Genomic DNA, 26,093 nt, shown 5'->3' with positions numbered 1-26,093 from the left:
TAATGGTTGTTATGGCAACTTAAGCTGGGGCCACACTACATAATTCGTCTCCCCGATTTAACCCTGATTCCCAGTCGGGGAAAGTCTGCATCAGCCTGCATTTTAGGGGAATTAACATTTCTGACTGAAATACTGTCCATTTTAAATAAACCATTCTACAGCTGGATTCTACTATTAAACCTTATGTGTTGTTTGTTAAGGTAAAAACATCATTTTTAAATTGCAGCCATCACTGATAGTCATTCCAAAACCCACAAAAACTCAGCTAAATGACAATAACAAAGAATACTGTCAACCTTTTCCAGTCTATAACCACTTGTGGGTTACACCTCCAAGTATTTTCAATTGTATTTCATTTATTTTATATGGGAGCGTAACAGAAATGTAATGCTATTGGGCGCGGTGGTGGCACAGGGATTGAGCTCGTGAACAACGTCCTTAACACGTCTGTCCCAGGTTTGAGTCATTCTCCTATTATCTCCACCTACAGGTAAGTTTGTTCCTTGATCTCAGAGTTTCTACGAGAGTTTGATGCTCTGAGTTGGCTTCAGCTGGTCTGAGAAATCTGGCAGTCTGTGACCCAGCAGCAGGTCCAGTTGCAAAGCTGTGATCCCCAGTCTTTCAGTCATGAAACAAATACAGCACGTCTTTTCAGAATCAGTGACAACTGTGAAGGTTGTATAGTGTCTCCAGCTTTAATGAGCTCAGGATGCCGCTCTCTGCTGCTCTCCAACAGTGAGCCCTATGCTCACTGTGCATGGTGGCGAGTTAGACTTGGGGCCTCGTCCAGGCATTGTGACCAATGGTTAAGAAAAAGGGGGCCGATATTTTTACCCCAGGAAAATAAATCATGGAAATATGAATCAGTAATTTCTTGATACGCTGTCCTACCTAAAGATTTAAGGGGTGCTGGTAGTGGGCCACATGTTATTTTGTGGAGAAAAACAATCTCTACCACTGAATAAATGTACTCCAGTCCTCAGTGTGAGACTTTGTTGCTAGAATTAAAGATGAAACTCTTTTATGGCAGTCCTTACATGTTTGCCAACAGGTGGGATGAACATTTTGCCAGTTTAAACGTCTAAAGAAATAATAAATAATAGTGTCTCGTGTGTGTAGAAAAACAAACCCTCCTTATATGCACTTCTCTGTTCCCCCTGGTCAGTGTGTCAGCCTGCAGCTTACGTTAGAGTTCTGATGCACTTTGCCGAGTCCCTGATGTCCCAGACTTTGATGTATGAGGTGGAGACGGTGAAGACTAAACTGGAGCTGTAGCGGACCGACACCACATTGTTAGGATGGCCTCCCAGGGACATTATCTCCTGCCCCGTCACCAGATTCCACACCTTACAGGTCCGGTCTGCAAGAGCATCAACGTCTGTCAAAGTCGCCGCTGTTTTACAACATCAGAGCTACAGACACAAAGACTTTAAAGACGGATAGCAGGGCTCTGAAAAGATCGATTCAAAACAAAACTCTGCCATCAATAAATAATGGTGGGAAAAGAGTGAGCTCTGCTTTAATAACATGTGCCTCCATTTCTTATGAGAACAGTTTTTTATACAGAGAGTCATTTTGTTTCATTACTTCATTAATCTACTCAGTCGTTATTAGTCCCCGTCAGCTTTTATTTGCTTTTATAAGAAAAAGTTTAACAGCAGTTCAAGCAGTAATAAAAGACCTGTGTCGTGACATGAGAACATGCATGGACTGCTGATGAGCAACGGGGAAAGTTACAACCGAGATGTGAAGGGTGGAGTGAGAACTGGAAGCATTAACCTTTGGATCCAGTGAACAAAAGGTCGTCGGTGCAGTCGACACACAAAACGGCCTTGCTGTGTCCCTCCGCCACGTGAACGCACTGCAGTGTCGCTGAGCGGCTGCTCTTAGTGGACGGCACCGGGTTGATAACACCCCTGAAAAACATTTTACACATATCACTAGAAAGATCAGCGGACTCGCCAAGGTGTACGCTGATTATGCGTGAAAAGAAAGATGGGAAAACACACCCACGGAAACATGCAAGGTACTGAGCTCTCAGAGCCGATTAACACGGAGCTGGAACACAAACAACCATCTTTGCTGTGTGGAGAGGAAAGGAATTAAGATGCACCCAGTCAGAGTGAGATAATTGACATTAATCACGTTAGCTGGTTTACTCTGGATCACTGTCACAGAAAGACGCCAAGGCAGTGAGAATGGAAAGCCCAAGGAGGTTCTGCTTGAAGGGCAGCCAGAGTAAGAGCTGAGCTGCCGGTGGATACCGTTCATACATAAGTGTGGAGAATCCACCTCAAGTCATGGGACAAAGGTGAAACTTTACTAAAACATATTTCAAATAAACAAGCTGTCCTTCTGTGGATTGATGAGAAGGGGAGGGACAGGGTTGAGGGTTCTGTTGGAGAGCAGGTTAAGGTATCTTAACATCCTGGAAGGTAAGAGAGTGTCCAGCATTCCTGAGAAGTGATTAGCTGCTTACACAGCGACTCCTCGTTTTTCTTCAATGCGTCGACATCATGGCTGCCTACACTACTGGTCAAAAGTTTTGAAGCAACACAAAGTATCTGTTCTGTTTCATGCAACATATCCATGTCCCCTTCCCTTGAAGTTCAAGTTACTTCTATCGTCTATAGTACCAGATCACACTAGTAGTCATTTAATGTTACTTTCCTGTAGAACAGGTCTACCCAAACTGCCTTACTTAAATTCATACATCTTGTTGACAACACGTCTCTCCATGGCCTTTCTCTGCTGAGTGTATTTTACAAGGCACTGCTGCCTTAAACAGTACGCACTAAAACAAAGACACGTGTGCAATGTGCATGGTCCGGTAACTGTTCATGACCACACTTCCAGTTTAAAACCACCAAATGTCACATCACCCATGTGGGTTAAAGTCATTAAAATTAATGGAGTAATTTCCGGGGTGAATAGAGTTTCCTCTAACTGGATGGCCGCTCTGCGCTTCTACACGGCAAGCCCTTTTAACATCTAATAGTTTGAGAGGCTCTTTAAAGCAAATATCCACTTAGTTCTTCCTACAACAAATACACATACTTCAGAATATGTGAAATGGCATTCTTCCAATCTACAATCAACATTTCAGCTATTTCAGTCATCGGCATTTCTTCAAGAACAAATTATGGATTTCAGATGTCTTAAAGGTATTTCTTACAATTGCAGTTATATTGCTAAATATCTTAAAATGTCATTGGTAATAGCAATACTGTAAAAGTTATCATATCTTTAATAGAAATTTGATCTGGTAAGTTGTTGTTTTTTCAGAAGGAATGATTGTGCAATCTAAAATCCAGATTCAAATTAAGTGTGCCTTTTTTAAATAGATTTTAAAGCAGCTCCCTAGTAACAGACTCTAACTCTGCAGAGCATTACAGGAAACAGGAAGGACTATAGTTCTGAGCAATAAACTTGCTTACATAAAAACTTCTTCTAAAGCAAAAACTCAGTTTTCGCTTTAATTTGTCATTTTATTTTTATCAAATGAAAGTGAATCATGTAAAACAACATACGGCTTTAACTGAAATTATTTGCAACTGAAGTAGAATTTGTCTCTGGATATATATATATACATATATATATATATATATATATATATATATATATATATATATATATATATATATATATATACACATCGCCAATAGAAATTGAAATTTACACAGAGTGACCGTCAACACTCTCAGATGTTCTCTCACTCAACATTTGGGTGTAAAATCTATCAAAATCAAAACAATAAATGCTTAACATATTACAATTGTATTAATAAGTATATTATTTTAGCAGCAGCAATGTAATCTCGCTTTTCCGTTTTAAAGAAAAGCCGTTAAATAAGGTTAAACAACTTTTTTGTAAATATCCTGACAAAACTCTCATCTGTTGTCAAGGCTACTTTATATTTGTTACACAACAACATACTTGAATTATTATACTTGATGTTTACACAGTGGTTAGATCAATTTGAAACATTTACAATGATTTGGTAAATTAGGCACCAAACCAGTGTTGCACAGGTCAGCAACACTTCCCAACTACAATCTAGTCTGGGGCAGGCTAACGTCATTTTTACTCATCTTTCATTCCTACACACAGCAAAGTTATCTGCCGTCGGCCTTAGTTATGCTGTCATAGAGTAAAACAAAGAAGTGGGTACAGGGAATAGGGAAGGACTGACAGGAAGTGGTGGGCTGCTCTTCAGGCTTCCAAGTACTGAGCTGTGAAGGAAGGCAGAAGTGCTGCCAATTTAGCTGCTGCATAATTAAAGTGTGTGCAAAGCTGTTTACACTAAGGAGAGAAGAGTGAGAAGGAAAGACTACAGGAGGACAGAAGGGAAGTCTATATGAAACAATAACATCACATGGGAGCAACTTAGGAAGGGCTCTCAGCTAACAGTTCTTTACAAGACCTTTTTCATGTTTTATAGTAGGTAAACACATGCCTGGGATTTTTAAGCATGGTTTCAGAAAAACACCAGATTGACTAAAATGAAATCCATTTCTGTAACTCCTTTACTTATCTTGTTGCTGGTCTACAACTAACGTATGTTCTCCTTCAGTGTTTTTAGAAGCAAGACAAAAATATTTGCATGTTCTACAATGACTTACCAGCTATTAAAACCCCATCTAAAGCTCTGATGTTTATTGCACACCAAGAAAAATATTAATGATGACAAATAAGAAGATTTGCCATATAAAATGTCAGAGATAGCCGAAGGCTGGTGCCAGTCTAAATGTCATGTTGCTTCCTGGAGGCTTGGTGTCCTGCTAGCTTAGTGGTCAAAACACATTATTTAACTGCAGAAATCCTGCTTCATGTTCTACGCCAGCAACCTCAGGACTGGTCATTTAGATCTCTGGGATTATTGCCTCAACTTTGGGGAATTCAGAAAAGGTTGAAACAAAACATCTTTGAGACTAAAATCTTAGCTCACCTTCTGTAATTCTGCTATCCAATAAAACTCTTATTCTGCACTGTGTTGTCCCCCTCGGGTTCATCCATATAATAAACACAGCAATGTTGAATAAAGACTTTCGTTCAGTTCTTTCTGGAAACGTTTCAACGCCTATCAAGGATTCTTTGTCAATCCTGGTGGCTCGCACATGAGCAGCACTCCAACTGCAGGTTGCTGAAGTGCGAGCCACCAGAATTGACAAAGACTCCTGGATAGGTGTTGAAACAATTTTAGAAATAACTGAGCGAAAGTCCAGTTACCTCTGATTTAAGCCTGTTTGCTGTTGCAATGACCTGCATAACTAAGAATTTGCACAGGCTTGAATAAAGCTAGCTTTAACATTGAAGAGCCTATGTGAAAGGTGCAGAGAGAATCAACTGCAAAGGATATTTCTTATAAATGAGTAATTTGCTCCGGTGCTCATTATATTTCCCTACTGATGTGTAGTGGCTTCTATAACTTGGATTCAATGTTTACCTAACTAAGGATAAATACAGTGTTTTCTCAAAGTTATTTACCCCCTGAAAAACAGTAATTTATAGAATCTCCTTTTGTTGTAATTACAGGTAGAGTTTTACCGTATGTCTACCAGCTTTTCTGATTTAGCTACTGCACATGCATACTGACCCAAGTATGCATGTGCGCCCGACTTAAACGTGATGTACTTCCACGTTGGTGAGTGGCAGAAATACATCGGGAAGCAAAACTAGCTGTGCTTCCGATAAACATTCGAAACATTAAAACAGCTCAAAATTGTTATTTATTCAGAAACGTTTCAACTGTAATTAGAACCTCGTGCAAGTCTGTCCTGGGCACTTGGAAGACAAACAAACTCCAACAATACTAATTTGTTTACCATTTTTTGTTGTTCATCAAAAAACGAAGTTCTTCTTCTGTTTTTTTAAGGGAACTTTGATAACTGCACATGTCGGAGTGGTTTTATTCCGAATAAAGCCAGGTGCAAAGAAACGCACATTATGATCAGATTTATTGATTGTGTGCAACAATCCGATTATATTTTGTTTTTAATCGGGATTCATTTCAATCCGATCGTGAAATTTTGTGTATGTAAACATAGCTAGTTTTTCTCCCTGGATTCCCGTGTGCAGTAGCTTCATCCATCTCCTGATCAATTCTGACTGGTGTCCTTGTTGCTGCATAAAACAGGATTCCCACAGCATGATGCTACCACCACTGTCTGTTCCTGTAGGAATGGTGGCTTCAGGGTGCTGTGCAGTGTTAGTATTGCATGTGCATCAAAAAGATTTCATTCTGAAAAGAGCTCATCCTTCCACTGGTCGTTTCGTTCCCAATGCTGCAACCTGGACTTCTTTCAGCTTTCCATCAACAATTGCTTTCCTCTTGCTTACACTTCTGTAAATATCTGGTAGACAGCCACATCTTTGTAAGCCTAGAGTTGTGCCATACTCAGTTTTCGGTTGATGAAACGTTCAAAGCTTGGGATATTGTTCTATAATTAAACCCTGCTTCACAGCCTTATCCCCGATGTCTTTGCTGTGTTCCTCACTTTCCATGATGCTGTTTGTTTTGCTGACGTTTTCTAACAAACCTCCCGAGGCCTTCAGAGTACAGCTGGATCTATACTGAAATAATTACACATTATTATCCACACATTAGTATCCTGATGTACAGATGAAGTGACTTCGGACTGATGATAACTGCAATTGATTTGATTTATGGGTTTCTGAGTAAAATGGGGCCAGATGCAATTGCACACCATGCTTTTAAGATTTTCTTTTGATACCTTTCTTCTTAAACTATATAATAATATAGTTTATAAATAATAAATAATAAAATAATAAATCCATTACACACTATATATAACTTAAGGGGTCACTCAATCTTCAAGATCCGCAATTTTAGAACAACAAGGAAAAGCTTCTGTATTTCAATTAAAGGTGTAAAGTTATGGAATAAGTTACATGAAGATTTAAAACAAAGCAATAGTTTAACACAATTCAAAAGAAGGTACAAAGAGGTAATTTTCAATAGATATACACATGGGGACAGAAAGCAATAAGGTGTGTATTGAAGATAATAACTTGGTGTAAGGGTTTAGAAAGATAAACCAGCATAAAATGGGAAAATGTATAGGTAAATATTAGTAACTGTTACTTCAAACTGCCACTTTGATTTTGATTTTTTTTTTTTATGACAGTAGGACTCTAAAGTCTCAAGTGTTTAGGGGTAGGAGTTTATAAGTTCTCACTTCTTCCTACCCCATTTTGAGCATGATATGTTAACTGAAACAAAAATCTGTATTTTCTCTTCTTTCTTATGCACTTCTTGTTACTGTGCACTATTTTATTTTTATATTTGTATCATGTTCATGTTCGAATAAATTTCATTTCATTTCAAATGTTTAAGTGGAGAATGGAGAATTCAGAAACACATTATTGTAAATGTTTTGAGGGTGGAATAAAGTTTATTCCTTTCCCAAAATCTAAAAAAATCTAAATCTAAAGCCAATCTAATTTTCCTTCCAATTTATAATTATTACTACTTTGTGTTGTTCAGTTAAAACAAAACTAAGTTTGTGGTTCTGTGACATTTTTGACAAAATGTCAAAAAGTCTACAGGCTATGAATGTTTGCCAAGAGCCAAAGACACACAAAGGGGAATTTCTCATAATGTGAAATATAGAACCCAGGAGCATCAGAGGCAGAGGGATAGGTAAGTGTCAGAACTAGCAGAAACGAAAGAATCATTATTATGACTTCAAGATAAGCCATAATATCAGGGTTAGGGAGCAAAATCATTTTGAAGTCAGAGCAGTACTGGTTTAGGAAAAACTTCATGCCCCTCTAAAGCAGGATATCGACAGGAGCAGTATTAGTAGAGTTAAGGTAGAGTAGTTTCACTTTTTGACAGCTTTGCAGCCAAAATGCTGGCAACAAGCTCTTACTGTTTAATCTCCTTGACCTTTGCCCTGTTAGCCGCTGCTTGCGCCTTGTCATAGGTCTTCCTGCGAGAGAGTGGGGACGGCTCTGGGGTTCGCTTCTCCAAACCTGACACAGTTCTGGAGCCAGAACTGAATATTCAGTTTGATTGATTATTCAGAAACACAAAGACAGCACACAAACATATTTACAAAGCAGCAGTTGAACACTAAAATTCAATCAAAACAATGTAGAGATGAGCATGAAGTGTACACAGAAACACGGTTACCTGATACTGTAAGGCCCAAGAGAGAGGATGTTCCTTGGCAAGCCCATGTTTACTAATAAAGACACTTCAGGTTTTTGTTATACTATAGCTGTCAAATATTGAACTAGTAATTTTAGTGTGGGCACATCTTCAGAAAGTCTTGTGAAGTAAATGTGCACAGGTTTGAAGCAGAGCTTAATAAAGGAGAAAGCAGTCTGGTTAGAGATGCACCCAGAGATCAGCTGTTGCCTGAAATCAGATGATTTCAGAACTGACCAGGCCTGACAGATCGTCTTTCAGAAACTGAAAGTGCCGTCTTATTCCAGTCAGCGACCCCACCACACATACACGTTAACAGGTCACATGGAAAATTCCTCACAGAGGAAGTCTGCTAAATGAAAACGCCTCTGATAGGTTCAGTATCAGTGAGCTGTTTAAAAATGATGCACTAAAGGTGTGAGAAGCATCTATTTTTCTACAAAGATGTGTCTATTTATAATTCAGGCAGCTTCAACCAGGAGTTTGACTTTGGCATATTAGAGGAAGCTGAACATATCACAGCCAAATTGCTCCGTTTTCCCTTAGCAAAAAGTCGTTTATTCAAGTGTAATACAAGTATACTTATTTCAGACTTAAAATGAAGCAGTATACTTGAAGTTTCCTTTCATAAACTAGATCTCAAATACCTAATAGAAAAGTATAAACAGAAGTCTAACACTAAATACATTAATACCAAGACTTGAGCTTATACTTATACTTAAGCATAATTAAGTAAATTCACTTCAAGTATACTGCTTTTTGCTAAGGCTTATACTTTTGAAGACAACAGAAAATGCATACGACTACTGTTAGCAATGCTAACCGTGCTAATCAGGCTAAATGCTAACAAAGGCAGCTAAATTTTGTTTTCAAATATTAATTAAATCCCATCCAACTGCAGAGCAGGGCATCCTTAGGTGGGCAAAACGTTAGCTTTTATTTGTACAGATAACTCTCCTGTATTTATTTTTATATAGCTCCAACCTTGATTTAAAATCAGCTTCAGAATATCTCATTGGTGCATCTCTAATTTTTACTTTTGCTGAATTAGTTTGACAAAGCAATAAAGAGGTAGTTTGTGCATGAAGCTTTAAGAAAGCCATTCATTAGTTTCACTCTGAAATCGGTTCATGCCTTTATGTCTGCTGGACTATAAGTATGGTTTTGAAAAAAAAAAAAAAAAAAAAAAACGTAACCAAAATAATAAAGCAGCCACAAACTCCAACATGCAACAGAGAGGAAATAAAGGTTATCTTGTATGAGAAAGAGTGCTGGGCTTGGACTTACATGCTGCCCATTTTAGAGGAAAAGCCAGGGGAAAGAGCTGTGTAGTCTCTGACTGATGGGCCCGACAAGTCCATGTCAACACCACATCCATCTGGGGTTTCAGCCAAAGACAGCATAGGACTGGAGAAGTCAGTGGGTGCATCGGGGGCAGAGTCGCTGTTTGCATAAAGGAGCTCCATCTGAGTCGTGGTCCTCCTGCGGGCCTGTGCAGCAAAGTTCCAGAAAAGCTCAAGACAAAATATAATATTTGTATTTTATTGACAACCAGACATTAGCATTAGAACTAAAGAATACCTTGCTTCTTGTTTTGGTCTCCCCACAAAATTTCATAATGTCTGATGCCAATGTCCTATAGAGGAAACACGACGAGTATCAAGAAATGCACTTAGAATGCACTGCAAGTAAGATGAAAAAAGGAAGTCGTACTATAAACCAGCAGAGCCTCCAACATGAAAAATCCATTACACAGAAAACACACAACATCACATTATAGACACCTTTACATGAACACAAAGTATTAACATAAAAAAGCCACACACAAAAAAAGTAATAACACGACAACCCTCAAAATAACCCAGAATAAAAGAAGCAGTTTTACTTGAAGCATTAACTTACGTTCCTTCTGCTGAGGGACTTTGGGCTGACTCGTCACTGCTGCTATCGTCCCCATTTTCTGTCAAATGAGATCGGTAAAGAACATCAGAGCTGAGTGAGAACAATCATCAACTGGGAAAGAATGAGAATCCTTACTTATCGAGTTCTCAATTTATCACTTTTTTTTTTAGCTTTTTTGTTGCAGTTGCTGAATAAGGACTTTAGATGCTCCTCAGCAAATTCAGAAGTTTTTTTATTTCAGTGCTCCAATTCAATTAAAACTCATTATCTAGAGTCATTATACAGAGATTGATACATTTCAAGTATTTATTGCTGTTAAAATGAATGATTATGGCTTTAAGCTAATGAAACCCCAACAATCAGTTTCTCTCAAAATTAGAATATTGCATAAGATCAATTATTTTTAATTTACCAATGTTATGGCCACGTCATGGTTCTACACAGTTACGCTGAAGACTGCTGACTTGACAGCTTTCCAGCAGACAGTGACTGACATCTTCAACAAGAACAGTAAACCACTAAATATTCTAGATTTGCACCATTCAAAGCAGCAGCACGTGGGAGTAGCTGGCTTATACATTGCTTTTTGGACGACTATTCCCTCCAGTAATGGATGCTGTGGACCTGGAAAGTTTTTTTTTTCTGACAACTGGACATTAGTTATGAAGCGTAACCATAGCAACAATGTGTCTGGTGACTAACATCTCAAAACCTCAAATACCTAAACTATCAACCAGCCAGATATTGAACTGTTAGCAGTAAATTCTCCTCCATATTATTTGCAAAGGGAATTCACAGGTGTTATTTTGGCAACTGCTTACATTCCATCATCAGCTGCCGCCAACACGGCATGGGATGTCATCAGCTCAGTTGTTAAGCTACAGACACAACAGCCCATTGCATGTCTATGTGATGGACACTATCTGGAGATTTCATTAAAGACTCACTCTCTGCTACATTTCAAACATTGCATTTGTTTATGCAAATATCAAGGATTCATACATCTCTAAAGCAAGACCTTTGTCTTGGCAAATCTGATCATAATCTTGTTTTTCTTTGCTCAGAGTATAAACCCCTTGTTCAGAGCCAACCTGTAATAACTGTGAGAGGACGGCCGCAGGAGGCTAAAGAAGCCCTTCAGGGTTGTCTTGAGGCAACAGACTGGGATGCACTGTGCCAGCCACATGGACAGGACATCAATGCCATGACTGGGTGTGTGACTGACTATATACATGGCTGTTAGGATAACACCATCCCCACAAGAGCAGTGAGATGCTTGTCAGTTGAAGAGACTGAACCAGAATAAGGCTTCAGGTCTTGATGGTGTCAGCCCCAGAATCTTGAAGATCTGTGCAGAGCGGTTCTGTGGGATTCGGCAGCTCTTCAACCTTAGCCTGATCCAGGGAAGGTTCAAGTGCTATCGAAGAACCCTACCTTGTTCTGGTAACAAAGACAACTAAATCATTAGTCATTAATGACTTTTGAATCTGTTACCCTGGCATTCCACATCATGAAAGCCCTAGAGAGACTCCTGTGTGCCCACCTGAGTAAGCAAACAAGCATCTATCAGGACCCCTACAGTCTGCCTGGTGACATGGAGCTGAAGTGGAAGATGCCATCGTACACCTGCTTCAACAAACCAACTGCCATCTAGACAAGGCAGACACCATTGTCAAGATCATGTTCTTTGATTTCTCCAGTGCATTTAACCCAGTTCAACCCGATTTGCTTTGCCAGAACCTCCAGAAGACTCAGATGGAAGCCTCAACAATCGCCCGGATCAATGACTACCTGACAAACAGACCAGTCTCTGAGACTGAAGGACTGTGTGTGTAACCAGGTGGTCAGCAGCTCAGGAGCATCACAGGAGACTGTACTCTCACTGTTCCTTTTCACTCTTTACACCTTAGACTTCTGATACAAGACAGACTCCCATCATCTGCAGAAATAACCTGATGACTCTCTAGTAGTCAGGTGTATCAGATGGACAAGTGGCTGAGTACAGAAGTCTGGTGGACTGCTCTGTGGCATGGTGTGTGAACTTTCCTCTCATCTTAAATGTGACTAAAACAAGAGAGATGATTGTAGTTTTCAGGAGAAACAGGAATAGGCCAAAGACTATTTCTATTGTTGAAGAAAAAGTACAGGTTGTGGAGGAGTACAAGTACAGCAACTCAGTGTTTGCTTGAACAACAGACGGGCAGGAGACGCAACTGTGAAGCTGTCTGCAGGAAGGGGCAGAGCAGACTGTACCTCCTGAGGAAGTTGAGGTCCTTCAGGGTTTACAACAAGATGCTGCAGATCTTCTATAAGTCTGTTGCGGAGAGTGTGATCTCCTCTGCCATCATCTGCTGGGGTTGCAGCATCAGAGCCAGGGACACACTTAGCAAGCTAATAAAAAAGGACAGCTCTGTTCTGGGCACTCCTCTAGAACCTCTGGAGGTGATTGCGCATACAAGGTTTCTTCACAAAATGAAGAACAATACGGACAACCCTGAGCCTCTTATTGATTAAACTGTCAGACAATAACAGGGATTTCCATCAGAGGCTTCTTTGGATTTGCTGTAATACTGACAACTAAAGGAGATTCATCTGGCCCACTGCCATCAGCATCTACAACTCTTTGAGGAAACCTGCATGAGTTACAGTATTTAATTTCTCTCTGGATTAATAAAGTATTTTTGAATGCAATTGAAAAGCGAATTGCTAAAGATCCTGGCTTTGAGTAATGTGTTAAAGCATATTAGTTGAAAATTGAGTAAAAGAAAAAAAATGCACATAAAACAGGGATATCGACAAGTTTGACAGGATTATGAAGCAAAGACCATCCATGAGTTTGGGAGATGTAGACTGCAGATGAAATTAGTACTTTAGGAAATACCACACACAGATTTATCCAGAACATGGGCTCCAACGGTCACATTGCTTGTGATAAGCCACTCCTGAACCAGAGACAACGCAGCCTTCTACCAGAAACCTTTAGTGCACTACAGCAGTGCCACAGGATGATCGCCTCCATGCCATGGGGCTCATGCAAAAGGAGTCATCCATCCATTCAGTCTATACCCCGTTGTCTTTGTAGGGTCACCGGAGTGTATGTGCCCAACACCAGCAATAGTTTGATGAGAGGTGGGATAAACCCCGGACAGGTTGCCAGTCCATCACGGGGTGCCAAAGTAGCCCCAAACCAGTAGTGGTAGCATATGGTTTACATAACATAGCCATGCTTCCAGCCGGCCAACATTGCTATATTAAAAACATTTTTTATAGACTGGTCGTATGCAAAATTTAGATTTTCAGATAAACTCAAATTTGGACTTTAATTCAATGTCAGCCATATGCATTGATATGAACTAAAATAAATGCTTAAAATGTGTCAGTCTTATGGTAATGAGTCTAAGATATGAGTTTCACCTTTTTGTTTACTGAATATACCAGTAAAATGTAAAGAAAAGAAAGAATCCCCCTAGTTCTTGTGATAGACAAACATCTGTTGCCTCTCACTGGGATTAATGGGTTGGTAAGAGATAAGGGGTCTGGGATCAGAGGGCTTTACTCCCAAAATGTGTGAGGGTTAGGATGAAGGTAGGAGCTCAGAAGGTTTATGGATGTGAAGAATTATAAGGTTGCTTCTCCTGATAGGGCCGAACAGTCCAGTTATTCCTGTAAAAGCGTCTGTGGTTAGCAGGTGCTAAAGCATGGAGGCTGTAGCACAGATGAGCTGGAAGGAAGACGGAGGGGAGGAGGAGGGTTTTTGAATTAAGGGGTAGGGGAAGGGGTCAGCTGACAGCTGTAAGGAAGCTTGGCTGCGCTCCACTTCATGCACCTCCTTCTGTTAAGTTTAGTTAGTCCAAGTGCAAAAGGTGGGAACCATGCGTTCATAAGGAGCATTAGGTTCTAATGTGATTCCACTTACCAACTGGGAAGTTACCTAGCTCTGTGAAAACATGAGGAAGCAAAAAGAAAACATAGGGGGAAAACAAAAATGCACAAATCAAAAAAACAGTCCCCCACTACAAAACAAACAAAAAAAATCATGAATAAAATTGCCTAAAGTAAACACAGCATACCACTGAACAGGCTGGCAAAATGCAACACAAAAAGAGCAGTGGGTAAACAAGTGCAGAAACATTTTACTGCTGCAACATGACTACATTATATAATCATTAAAGGTCAGATTTAAACTAAAAAGGCCAGCTTCTGTTCAGCAGAAGGCTACAGGCAAGAGCACGTCTCCAAGGGTTCAAACATGCAGCTAACCAGCAACTCAATCCTTAAATGTGGGCCCAGTGTATCCCAACTAACCTGAGAAATTAAAAAAACACATATCAGCATCCTAGTTTCTAAGATGAATCTGAAGAAGCCATGGTTAGAAGTGAGGTTCTGGCCTGTTTGTACCTTGAAGAGCGTTTCCCAGCAAAGCATCCAGCTCCGGGTTGAACTCTGCCTTCTCCTTCAGCATGTGAAACAACAGCTGGTTCTGTGTGGCACTGGTGATTTCAGTCTGCTTCAACCGGCCCTCCATCACCTTCACCTGAGACTCCCGCTGAGCTGCCTGCAGACCCTGAAAAGGTCAGACCCTTTACATTAACCAGCATTCCTACTCATCCTTGAATCAAATGTAAAACCACTCATTTGCCTGCCTTCAGAATCCCTGCTACTATTATAGGCAGACATTTGCATCAAGCTAAATACAAATAAACATAATTCTAAGGGCTTATGCAGAAGGAAAGTGGATGACTTGTTGTTTTGCTTCTCATCCAAACAGCTTCTCTGGTGACAGAAGAGCGGTCTGTGTTATCCTATCCTGAATGACTGAGAATCTACACCATCATAAGATAATGTATTGGTTATAAAGCATATTAGCCCAGTAGATTCTTTTGATTTGTTTTCTGTCACACTTGAATGTTTCAGATCATCACCTTTTAATATCAAAGATAAACAGCTATTTAGGAAGGATTCTTTGTCATTGATGCGTGTGGCTGTGAAGACTGATGACAGAGCAGTTGTCATGTTTCCTCTGCGGAGATGAGGACTGGTACCTTGTTAATGGCCATGGACATGAAATGATCCAGCAGGAAACGAGCTTCAGCCAGAGTGCAACACCCAATCACAGCAGAGACATCCACTGTGTCGCCCTCCTCCTGCAAAAAGTTGGAATATTGGTATGAACTTATGTCAGAAAAATGGTTATTACAGTTTTTTCCCCTTTGAATGCTTGATTTTTTTTTTTTAGCAAATGAGTCCTAAGAAGGATTTTGTATTTCTGTGGATAAATAAGCACTCAAGCATATTAATATCTTGCTGAACAATTTGTTCTATCAAATAAACTATATTTTTACAATAACTGTGAAATAACTAGTACAACGGGTCATTTTTTAAAGCCTATAAAGAATTTGTTTGTTGACAGAAGTCATTAACATGGTCTGTATCATCATTGTATCATCATTCTGTGGACAATGTATCAACCTCCTTGGCAGAATAGGAGGCCTTCACCTTGTTCTAATTGCACCCACTTCCTGCCATAAACCAGAACTGCTGGCAGTGAAACACCCACCAGCATGCATCCTTAGGTTTGAAAGCCTACTTTAAATTCAGCGGCCATCCTTACCTTGGTTTCCTCCATCTGCATGATGTTGGCTTGACAGTCTGCAATGCTGTCATTAATGTAGTCGATGTTGGCGGTCAGCGCATCCACTTCCTCGTTGAGGGGAAGCACGGTCTTCTCGGCCTCCAGTCCCTCTTTCAACAGCCTGTCCCGCTTCCGGATGACCTTCTCCTTACGCTTCGTCAGCTCCTCTCGTTGCTGTGTTGATAATATAAACAAGAGTTACTCAGCTCCCTTTATGGGGCCGTCTCTGAATGTGATCAGTGTTACAGTTGACAGAGAAGACAGGAAAACAATCAGGACACCAATGATGCTTTTTTTTCTCCCTTTCATCCTATTGTTGGACAAGAATTTACTTTCTGCTCAAACCAGTCAAACCAGATTAAAAGTAAAAGATTTAAAATGCACAGAATTACTAATGAAATGAGGGAACATTTTAAGGCTTTTTTTTACTACACAGGCCTAAAAACATGTAAACCCATCTGGCCTTTAAAAAAAGATGAATTGTCTTCTTGGGCGTTAATAAACATCACTTGGAAGCAGATGTGTCTTGAATGTCCCCCTGTTTTTGGCAAACGTTTTTGGAAATCAAAATTAACGTACTACACTACCAGTCAAATGTTTGGACTCACCTTTTTACCGTTCAGGGGCTTTTCCTTATTTTTTATGACTTTCTACATTGCAGATAAATAGTAACGACATCAAAACTAGGACTCAAAAGCATATAGAGTTATATATCAAACACAAACTTGTCAAATAATTCAAAACATCTTCTCTTCAATACCCCCCCCCCCCCATTTTTATTACTGCTTTGGTCACTCTTGGCCTTCTCTGGATTACCTTCATTAGAATAGTGCCTGCCTGTCTTGATCAGGCAGGTACAGCTCTGATATCCTCGTTATTGATAAAATGAGGCCATGATGCTTTGCATTAGGGGAAGGATTGTAATAAAAGCAGTGGTTTATGTAAAAGCTCAGTTTCAATACAACAGGTACATCAAGACCTCTGAAACTGATCTAGTTCTATTGATTTTTTTCTTTCTAAAGCAGATGTTTAGATACATTATCTGTCAGTAGTTTAGGACTCACCTTCTCATTCAATGGTTTGTCTTTAGTTTTATTACTACCTCTGGGAACTCCTTGAAAACAGGTGACTTACCGCAGACAATGTTCCGGTCTTTGTCTACTTCATTTAAAAAGCCTAAAATAAAATAAAATAAAATAAAACGCCTTATGACCTCACCTTGAGGAGACGGTTCATGTCGGCCTCCATATTGGAGATGGTCATCCTCTGCATTATGACGTCTGTGATCCGGCGCTCCAGGGTCTGCCATTTATTACGAGCCATTCTGGTGGAATAAACACCAGCTGTGCGCCTGTAGGAGGACCTGATCACATGGCATCATTCGTCAGTCATTCAGGTTATTCTGTGTATGCAGTGCCTAGCTAAAGTATTCACACTCCTTGAACCTTTTTTTTTTTTTACTTTCTGTCACACTACAGCCACGCAACTCAGTGTATCTTATTTGGATTTTATGCAATAGGCCAACACACACAAAACACTATTTTCACCAATATCAATCTGAGATTTGTATTCATCCTACCAACGTTTTCTAAAACCATCTTTCACTGCAGGTAAAGTCTTGCCACAGATTCTCTGTTAGATTTAGGTCTGAGAAGAGAAGCTTTTTCTACATGTTTGCTGTGTCCTCTACATGGCCTGTGGCAAAGGCTTTACTCTTGCTATGCTTAGATATTGATAATTAAGATAAAATTAAAAAATTAAAAAGGGAAGGCATGATTGAACTGCAATGCAAAGCATTGTATTGATTACATTAAATGGTATTCAGGTTGAGTTACATCTTGCTAATAGACACCTAAAAGCCAGTTAAACCCTTACCATGTGCCGTTGGAACTGGTGTTGCTGGATGAATACATGCGTCCAGAGGGCGGGCGGTGAGAGGAGTCCTGAGCTGCCTCTGGAAGGTTGACCTTCCTCACTACTTTACCTGAGGTGGGCCTGACCTGCCGTCTCAGAGCAGTCACCTGACACACACCAGAAACAGAAAGTGAAGACAAGCTGATGCAACATGTGATCACAAGTTATAAATGTTATAACAGAGGGCTAAATGATGTCCCTTTGACAAAAAAGGGAAGACAAAGTATTACCAGCAGGGGTCCCACTGCTAATATAAGCTAGAAACAATTATCTTTTACCGTGGGATATTGCCAAATGAATTTATTCAAATTAAAGTTAGATTTTCCCATATTCCTATATGTGTTGTCATTGGGGTAGTTATGCTTTCACCATAAAATATGATTTTTGCCTCTGAAGCTTTTATCCAGTGTGGCCAGCACTGTATTATGACCCCCAGTAATATGCAAACCACCGACTCTTTGCTTTATCCATTCAGAACCAATCACAGCTGAGGAGCGCACCCCTCCCGCCAAATGAGCACAACTTTTCCAAGTTGATCATCACAGTATTTCTCTCTCCAATCTGTTTATCCTCCAGGATAAAAAACCTGACTTTTCTTTCGCTTCTCACCTCCTCAGTCTTTCTCCTGAGAATCAGCTCCTGCTGCCTTTTCTGAGCCTCCAGTAACTTCAGTTGATGCTGAGGGAGAAACCGTGATGTCATCAGCAGAGATGGTTAAAATAAACAGAAACCTGTCCTATATCATTTCATGTAGCTGCGGCAGAGTGGCATTACAACGCTGAATTGAAAACACTGACCTCTTGCTTTCGCTGGTCTTTCTTCAAGGAGGCAATTTCTCTGTTCCTGCGTGACTCATTCAGTCGATTTTTCTCCTGCTGCTCCTTCATTTGCTTCATGAGACGGACCTGGATCCATCAGAACGCACAAACGTTTGCACATTGCGCTACAGTGAGATCTACACCCACGCTGAATTAAAATCTGTACCTTTGTCTTCTTCATTTCCGTTACGTCCATCTGAAGCTTCTTCAGCTGCTTCTCATACTGTGATTGGTTCTTTAGCAGGCGGGCGTGTTCCTTCTGAGCGGACTGGAGCTTCTGAAGCTCCTTGTTCATGACGCTCAGCTTCTTCTCATATTCAGCTTTGATTTTACGAGCCTTGTCCTCGGTGCCACTTTCCACAGAAGCTTTAAATGTCCAGCACAAACAAAAAGGTGAATCACTAAAGGACAGGCTGTCACCCTCTTTGAGGTCCATTACACAACCACCGTCTTATTTTAATTGACCTTAGAGAAAAGTCTGATCTATTAGCTCTTCTGAGCCTAAATATAACCAGTCAGTCTTCTGACAGGCTAGCTTTACACGCCTGTTTGAAGAACAGACGCTTTCAAGAGTTATATTTGTTTTTACTGTGTCAATGCCAGAGACGTCACATCAAACATTTAAGAAGAAGCTATAAATTATTCCATGTCAAACCTGATCCATTTTTAATATGTCTTTATTTAGTACTGATAACATCTGATCAAAGGCTGGATAAGAAAGAGACCACTTGTGCCATCTAGTGGCTGATTGTGGTAAAACAGTCAGCCTGCTTTAACATGCTGAGCTTACTCATGTTGTGAAGGACACGGTCCCTCTCCAGCTGGGTGTCCCTGATCTTGCACTGCAGCATCATCAGTTTCTGCTCGTACTGCTGTTTGAGCGTGTGCAGACGCCGCTGGCTGTTCTCCAGCTCGTCGATCAGTTTCTGCTTGATGGCAATCTCACATGTGATGTTGGCCAGATCTGCCTGGTAGTTCTCTGTCAGACAGAAGACAGTATTAGGAGTCTACAACCACAGTCACGTTTCACTCTTGAAAGGTCGCATTGACATTGGGATTAAATATATTGAACAGCTCTGTATACATCCGTAACTGTCATGGCAGTCTCAGTGTGTGCAATGTTGTGATCACAATGGACGGCTTGGATGCATTATGTGATAGGATACTACATACCAACTGTTACATATGTACACTCCACATATCGATGATATATTTGGCAGGTTAGATGGAATACCTGCCCTCGTTTCTCAGACCTGATGCATATTTTTAGTGGCTCAGATGCGAAATGTCACAAAGGGAGGTATTGAAATTGCATAGCGGTAAAGACAGAAAGTAGTTATAGAAAATTGTGATGACAATTTTGATTAACACGCATTTTTTTTGCTAAGGATTCCAATTACATTTTCTCCTGATGCAGTGCAGACCTAGTCCTGAGGCATGTAAGTTACAGCTGCCTTCATCTTGATATGCATTTTAACTTTGAATACTTAAAATGTATGTTAGAACTTTTGTTTCGTTTTGATTTTGTGTTGTCTTTATGTTTCATGTTCACATCAAAAAAGAGGACTAATTTGTATTGTTGATGTTTCAATTTTCATGTCTGATTCATAAATAAAACAGTTTGAAACAAAAGGTATGTTAGAACACGTTGCTGTAGTCGTGCAGGATACAAGTAATCCCTTTTGGAGGAATTTGATTGAACAAGGGAATGACAGGAGAAAATAAACACTTTGTGATGCAAACATAAAAGCTTGTTGTTGACATCGAAAGGATTTTATCTTAAATAATGTTACAATAAAACATAACAAAATGGCCATGATATGTTATTCTTTAGGTGCCAAGCTGTATATAAAGTGTTAATTATGAATGAATGAATTTTAAAGACCTGGCAAATAACTTTACTAACAGAACCTCGTTACCTTGTTCTTGTTCTAAAGAAAATTTCACTACTGCATTCTTTTGAATCAGATATTTCTCCAAATAAAAAAAGTAAACTTATTTTCTTCTGATACTCGTAAGGAAGCTCACTATTTTGATCACCTATACCCCTTTGTCTTCTGTTTGAATTTAAAATTAGCTGGTGCAAAGAGCTTACGTTTCACCAGCTGATATTACATAATGAAAGATTTGTTTTTTTATCATTTTTTTACATTTTTATCAGTAATTTCCAGCAAAAAGTGAAAACACCTCCATCCACGTGACCCCAGAAGTAAATAGAAAATGTGTGAGTAGTACAGTTATATTAAGAGTTAAAAGAATTATGCCACATAGTCACTGATTACTTAACACAGTTTTCTTCTCTCCAATGCATGTCTTAATAAATGAAACCCCCTTTAATCTGCTCATGTAAGAATCCTCCCCAAAATGCCCTGCTGGCAAATGTCTCTACACAAAGCAGGTTGATGTGCAGAATACTGTGAGTGAACAGCTCCACCTAGTGGAGTTAAAATAAAAACTCCTTCAAGCAATTGGAACTATTTAATGATCTTCATACCTTTTTCATCCGACTCCGAGTCAGAATCATCAGAGCTCTCCTCCACATCAATCTCTTCTTCCTCTTCTTCCTCCTCCTCCTCTCCATCTTCGTGATCACTGGTGTCTTGCACCTCCTGAAGCATCATATTTAGGTTTTAGCAGCTTCCATGAGAATACTAGACCCTGCAACCTGACCTGGAATCTTGATCTCACCATATCAGTCTCTTCATTGAGCCGTTCGTTCATTTCCTTCTCGGTGGCCTTCTCTTGTTCATTGTCAGGAACTTCTTCCTTGTTTGTACTGAGAAAGAGACACAGATGGTATTCACAGATGTTTATAAGTGACCGATGTAAGAACACATGAAAAAAAAAGATTTCTGCAGATCACAACTTTACAGGTACTTTATGTAAGCAAGGATTGTTAAAAAAAACACCTTTATTTCATTATTCTTGTAGGCACACAGTGGTTAACAGATATAAGCAAAGCATGTCTGTAATCAAGAGTTTACACTGTCTTTTTGACAAATAAGCTGTCCAATCAAAAACTATAACAAGAGCGGAAAGAGTCGATACATCTTTAGGATTTCCAATTACATTTATTTCCAAACCAAACTATTAGCATTAGCTGGGAAGATTAATTGTCTGGCATGCTTCTGTTGTCACCAGCTTTCTTGTAGAAAAAGACAGTTCATATTAATAAAATGAGGAGAGAGCATTACATCCAAGTCTAAACAAAATGTTAAGGCAGCATTATAGGATAAGTGCAGCACAAAAAATAAATATGTAAACCAGAATAATGAACTAGATCAATTGGATAATAGTTTTATCCAATGAGAGGTAAGTTATGGAGTGGACCCATCAGGCAGGATGAAATGAGAATGAATTCTAAACATCCTGAATAGGAAAAGGTTTAGCTTTTCAGACTTAAAATTCATGATGTGCTAGAGTTAAAGGTATAGTAGGCAATTTTTTTCGACTTCGAGTTCCAGGGGGATCAGCTTATCTATTGGTTGTCCCACATCCCAATTGTATGTCCTCATGTAACACCAATGTGCGTGCCAGTATCTTGATAGTTTTCTCTAGCTGCGCATGCACACTTCTAGTGTTTATGTATCCGATTAGCTTAGCAGTTAGCTTCGGTTTTAGCTCTTCATTGTAGCTACACTACTCTCACCGTATACTTTCAACATGGCTGAGAGACGCAAGAAGCCAACTCTCTGACAAGTTTACGAGAAGAGGAGGAAGGCCACAGTAGAAATAAGACCAGAGTGGATCTGGGAGACTTTTTCACACAATCCCTCAGAGGAACGGTAGAGCCGGTAAGACGGTCTTGTTCATGTGCAGATATTCAAAAAGGGACTTGGCCGTTTCTTACCTACATTTCCGTTAAAATCGTCACCTCTACCTGTAAGTATTGCAGCTTTAGGCTTGTTTAGAGCCAGAGGTAGAAAACTCTACAATAGTTTATGACTGGGTTCCACACTGTGAAATACAAAAGTTACGTCAAGAATATGAAATGTAGAGCAAAGGGTAGTGGTATGAGCAAGCGGTGAGACCTGAAGAGACATTTGGGTATTAACATTTTTTTAAAGGAGCAATAAGAGTTTTTTCACCACTAAGTGGAGCTGGAGCACTGCCTGTAGACTAAAACAAGATGTGTATCAAGCCACCCCTCACTTTAGCTTCCCTCCAGCACTCTGCACCAATTTCCCCTTCTCACCCATCGGAGCCTATTTGCAAAAGATTAAAACAGCAAAACAGCATCAGCTTTCAGCAGAGCATGTCCAGTGAAGATGTAAGTAACTCATAACTTTATAATGCTGCTAGCAAGAGAACGTTTTAATCCGATGGGTGAGCTCTCCACCATTTTGTGACAGGCGGTGGCATTTTATGGGCAGCGAGGGGGCAGCTGTTCACGTGCACGCACATAAGCGCATGCGCGGCCAGTGCGGCTATGTAAACAAGAGATTGGAGAACACCGAGAGATGGTGTGTGACGTTTAACCATAGTCCATCTAAAAAGACACATTTAGTTCCGCACAAAACAATTTTTTAGTTCTATCTAAAATAATGAAATTTTGCTTATTGCTCCTTTAAACTGGGAGCAGCAGGCTTCTACACTGAAATGTTTAAACTTGGAAAATGCATTGCTTTGGTATGGTGTTCATGTTCATTGACCTTTTCAGGTTTTGTCACATCATAATTACAACGTTTTTTTTCAGGGGGGGGGGGGATATTAAGTGATAGAGTAAAAAAAAAACACTGCTTAAAATATTGCAAAAGCAATGGTCTGAAAAGGGTGGTGTGCATTCAGTGCCAGTTTGTATACCAAGCCAACAGGTTGACAAAAGACAGTCCTGGTGATGCTCCACACAGCCCTCCCTCATCTGGAACAGAGCAAGAGCTACATGAGGGTGCTGTTCATGGACCTCAGCGATCCGTTTAACAGAATAATTCTGCAAAAACTGAGGCAAAAAAGATGAGCAATCTGAGTGCTGGCAGATCTATGTGCATGGGGTCAAGACTTTCTCAGAGACAGACCTCAGCACACTAAAACTGAAGACTGCACAGCCTCCATTTTCATCCTCATACCAGGTAGGCCACAGGGGTGTGTCCTCAGCCCTCTGAACTTTTTCTCTCTTCACACATGCCTGCTCCCCCATATATCCCACCAACGCCATTTCCAAATTTGCTGATGTCCCCACTATTGTAAGAAGGCCAGATACATCAGCTCTGATCCCACCCATCTTTGTCAACCACTGTTCTTACCCTTCTTATTTGAGCGTGCAGATACCTGCACGCTTAAAGCCAAAACCAGGAAAACTCAAAAGCAGCTTCTTCCACCAGTGTTTCAAAGCAGTTGCCCCACCTTTCTCACACCAACAAGAAACCTACCCCATCTCATCTTAATGCTTCATTGCACACAAAAGGTTTTTAACCATTTTGTACTGTACTGTCTTTGAATTTTTGTTTATTCCTTATATTATTACATTACCAACACCATCTAGCTGCTAAATGATATGGTTAAAATGTTTCACAGTGCCAATTATATTATATTCTAAAATGAAGTGCAAACAATTCCCTTTAGAAATAACATAATTAGTAAATATAGTCCACTTGTAAGTAAAAATTAAAATGTAGAAGGGCAGTGGTTAGACCCGTCTACATTATACTCAGAGTCTGCCATTGAAACAGAGAGGGAGAGGACGAGGCAGAGCCAGGGGGAGAAGGAGAGGGAGGGGGAGCTCTAGAAGCCATGGAAGAGAAGGACGGGGCAGACAACAGGCTCAATCATCTGATAATGAAAGGCTGCAGGAATCTCAACAGAGAACAGCTGAAATGCAAGTTTCTGAATTATATTTACTGCATTCTATAATAATAACCATGGCCATGACAAACTTTGACTCCAGGATGAGAAAGGTAGAAGCATGTAAGATTAGCTCTTGTGTTTAAAGGGAGCTCAGACTGCCATAAAGCGGTGCTCTAGGTCAAATGACCCATTCAGCGACAGATCCGACCCTCTAAAGTTACATAGACAGGTTTTTGAGAAGGGCAGCCTGCACTGAAGCATCCATACATGCCAAGTGCTATAAAAAATAATTTAATATATCCCAAAGTAAGCTAATACTTGGGTCAAAACTGACACGGTGTTGCTTTAAACTAGAGATCTTCCATTGGTACTTGGTAGCAAGTGATAGCATACCTTCAAAGTTCAAACCTAAAGCTTATTGAGAATCTGTGGCAAAACTTCAATGCTGTTCTAAGACACTCTTCATCCATCGTGATTGAACTTGTATCACTTCATGCAAGAAAATTGGGAACATTCTTTCCATTTGTACACATCCAAAGCTTGTACAGATATACCCCTAATGACTTGCAACTATATTTGGAGTAAACATCGATAGATAAAAATGTACACCACCCTTTTCGGACTTTCATTTGTAAAACGGTTTAGCAACCATGTCTATTCTTTTCTTCCATTTCACCTAATGCACAACTTTGTGTGGTTATATTTCACAAAATCTCCCCCAAAACATAGAACACCTGCTGTAGGGTGACAAAATGTGAAAAGGATCAAGGAATATGAATCCTTTAGGAAGGAACTGTCATCAGTCCAAAATAAACAAGTCAATGAAAGGAAATCAAGGTGGGAGCAAAGAATGGGGACAGGAACAGGAAGGTGGAAGCTTGAACAAACCTGGCATCCACCTCTTCCACCACCTCCTCCCTTTCCTCCCTCTCTCTCTCCTCCAACAGCTGCTGGAGTCTTCAGGGAGGAGTGAAGGGTTAAAAGAAAGAGACGGAAAAAAGAGATGGAAGAATGGAAAGAAGGGTCAAATGAAGCTCTCTTACAGTGTCCGACACCACTTGTTGTTTTTCAGTGTTGAATCTCTGAGCAACGTGCCATGGAGACACGTGATCTTTAAATAAAATGGCTAGAATTTCACCTGGAACAAATTTCCCTATTCCTCAGACTGGTATTAAAAGTTAAAAAACAAGCAACAAGCTGTTCCATATCATGAACCTACCACCAAAAAGCTCAACAGCTGAAGGCAAGTTATGTTCAAGGACCTAACTTTTATGGCGACTGTGTGCCGCGTGAGCTGGCAGCTCTTGACAGTGGCTCCGTATTTCTACTAAGTTCTTCCTATAGTTTTATATACTTTACCTTTTTCTATTACTCAATTTGCATGTGTATGTTCCTGGTTTGTCTCTTCACTTTTTTACATTGTGGATATAACCTTTTTGGGGTCAATTTTGCTGCTCACACTGCTCTATACGGGATTTGCTCTTGGAGAAAATGGAAGCCTATCGTTTACTCCAGGGACCAGCTACTAGCCCTGGCTAATCCATCCTTGGTAGCTGCAGTTCCCAGAGAGATCAAAAGAAAAAGCCGGGACAGATGAGAGGGGAGAAGCCAATATACCTGGAGAAGAAGATATAGACCCGCACTTCCATCTATAATTATGAGAATATTCGATCCCTAACAGACAAAGCCGGAATTGGTGCTCTAATAAAACACCACAAACTGTATAGAAAGGCTAGTTTGCTGATGCTAACTGAGACCTGGCTAACGGAGCAAATCCCAGACTCCAATGTAAACACAATGGCTTCCATCTCAGAGCCAACAGGACAAGAGACAGCAGTAAGAGAGGAGGGGGTGTGGCCTTGTTTAT

General features: G+C 40.1%; 1 protein-coding gene across 6 annotated transcripts in view; it reads right to left on the bottom strand.

Moving 5' to 3' along the window:
• kif21a (kinesin family member 21A) overlaps positions 1-26,093 on the bottom strand; it is a 71,431-nt gene that overhangs the window by 7,008 nt on the left and 38,330 nt on the right. For 2 of the 6 annotated variants that reach the window (XM_036146287.1, XM_036146302.1), the window contains 18 exons: positions 21,131-21,218; positions 20,937-21,051; positions 19,233-19,421; positions 18,609-18,808; positions 18,422-18,529; positions 18,234-18,302; positions 17,586-17,731; positions 16,929-17,073; positions 15,690-15,884; positions 15,121-15,222; positions 14,477-14,642; positions 13,995-14,015; positions 10,079-10,136; positions 9,758-9,812; positions 9,464-9,666; positions 7,896-8,021; positions 1,780-1,916; positions 1,186-1,360 (listed from right to left, as the gene is read on the bottom strand). In XM_036146287.1, coding sequence (XP_036002180.1) covers positions 1,186-1,360; positions 1,780-1,916; positions 7,896-8,021; positions 9,464-9,666; positions 9,758-9,812; positions 10,079-10,136; positions 13,995-14,015; positions 14,477-14,642; positions 15,121-15,222; positions 15,690-15,884; positions 16,929-17,073; positions 17,586-17,731; positions 18,234-18,302; positions 18,422-18,529; positions 18,609-18,808; positions 19,233-19,421; positions 20,937-21,051; positions 21,131-21,218 — 2,298 coding nt within the window. Of the gene's footprint in view, positions 1-1,185; positions 1,361-1,779; positions 1,917-7,895; positions 8,022-9,463; positions 9,667-9,757; positions 9,813-10,078; positions 10,137-13,994; positions 14,016-14,476; positions 14,643-15,120; positions 15,223-15,689; positions 15,885-16,928; positions 17,074-17,585; positions 17,732-18,233; positions 18,303-18,421; positions 18,530-18,608; positions 18,809-19,232; positions 19,422-20,936; positions 21,052-21,130; positions 21,219-25,114; positions 25,184-26,093 lie in introns of all 6 variants that reach the window. The other 4 variants (XM_036146307.1, XM_036146292.1, XM_036146295.1 and 1 more) reach the window with 4 other exon arrangements.

The sequence above is a fragment of the Fundulus heteroclitus genome, chromosome 2 (assembly GCF_011125445.2).
Source record: "Fundulus heteroclitus isolate FHET01 chromosome 2, MU-UCD_Fhet_4.1, whole genome shotgun sequence".
Taxonomy (NCBI): domain Eukaryota; kingdom Metazoa; phylum Chordata; class Actinopteri; order Cyprinodontiformes; family Fundulidae; genus Fundulus; species Fundulus heteroclitus.
The sequence above is the reverse complement of the archived record's forward strand: the minus strand, read 5'-3'. Positions and strand labels throughout refer to the sequence as shown.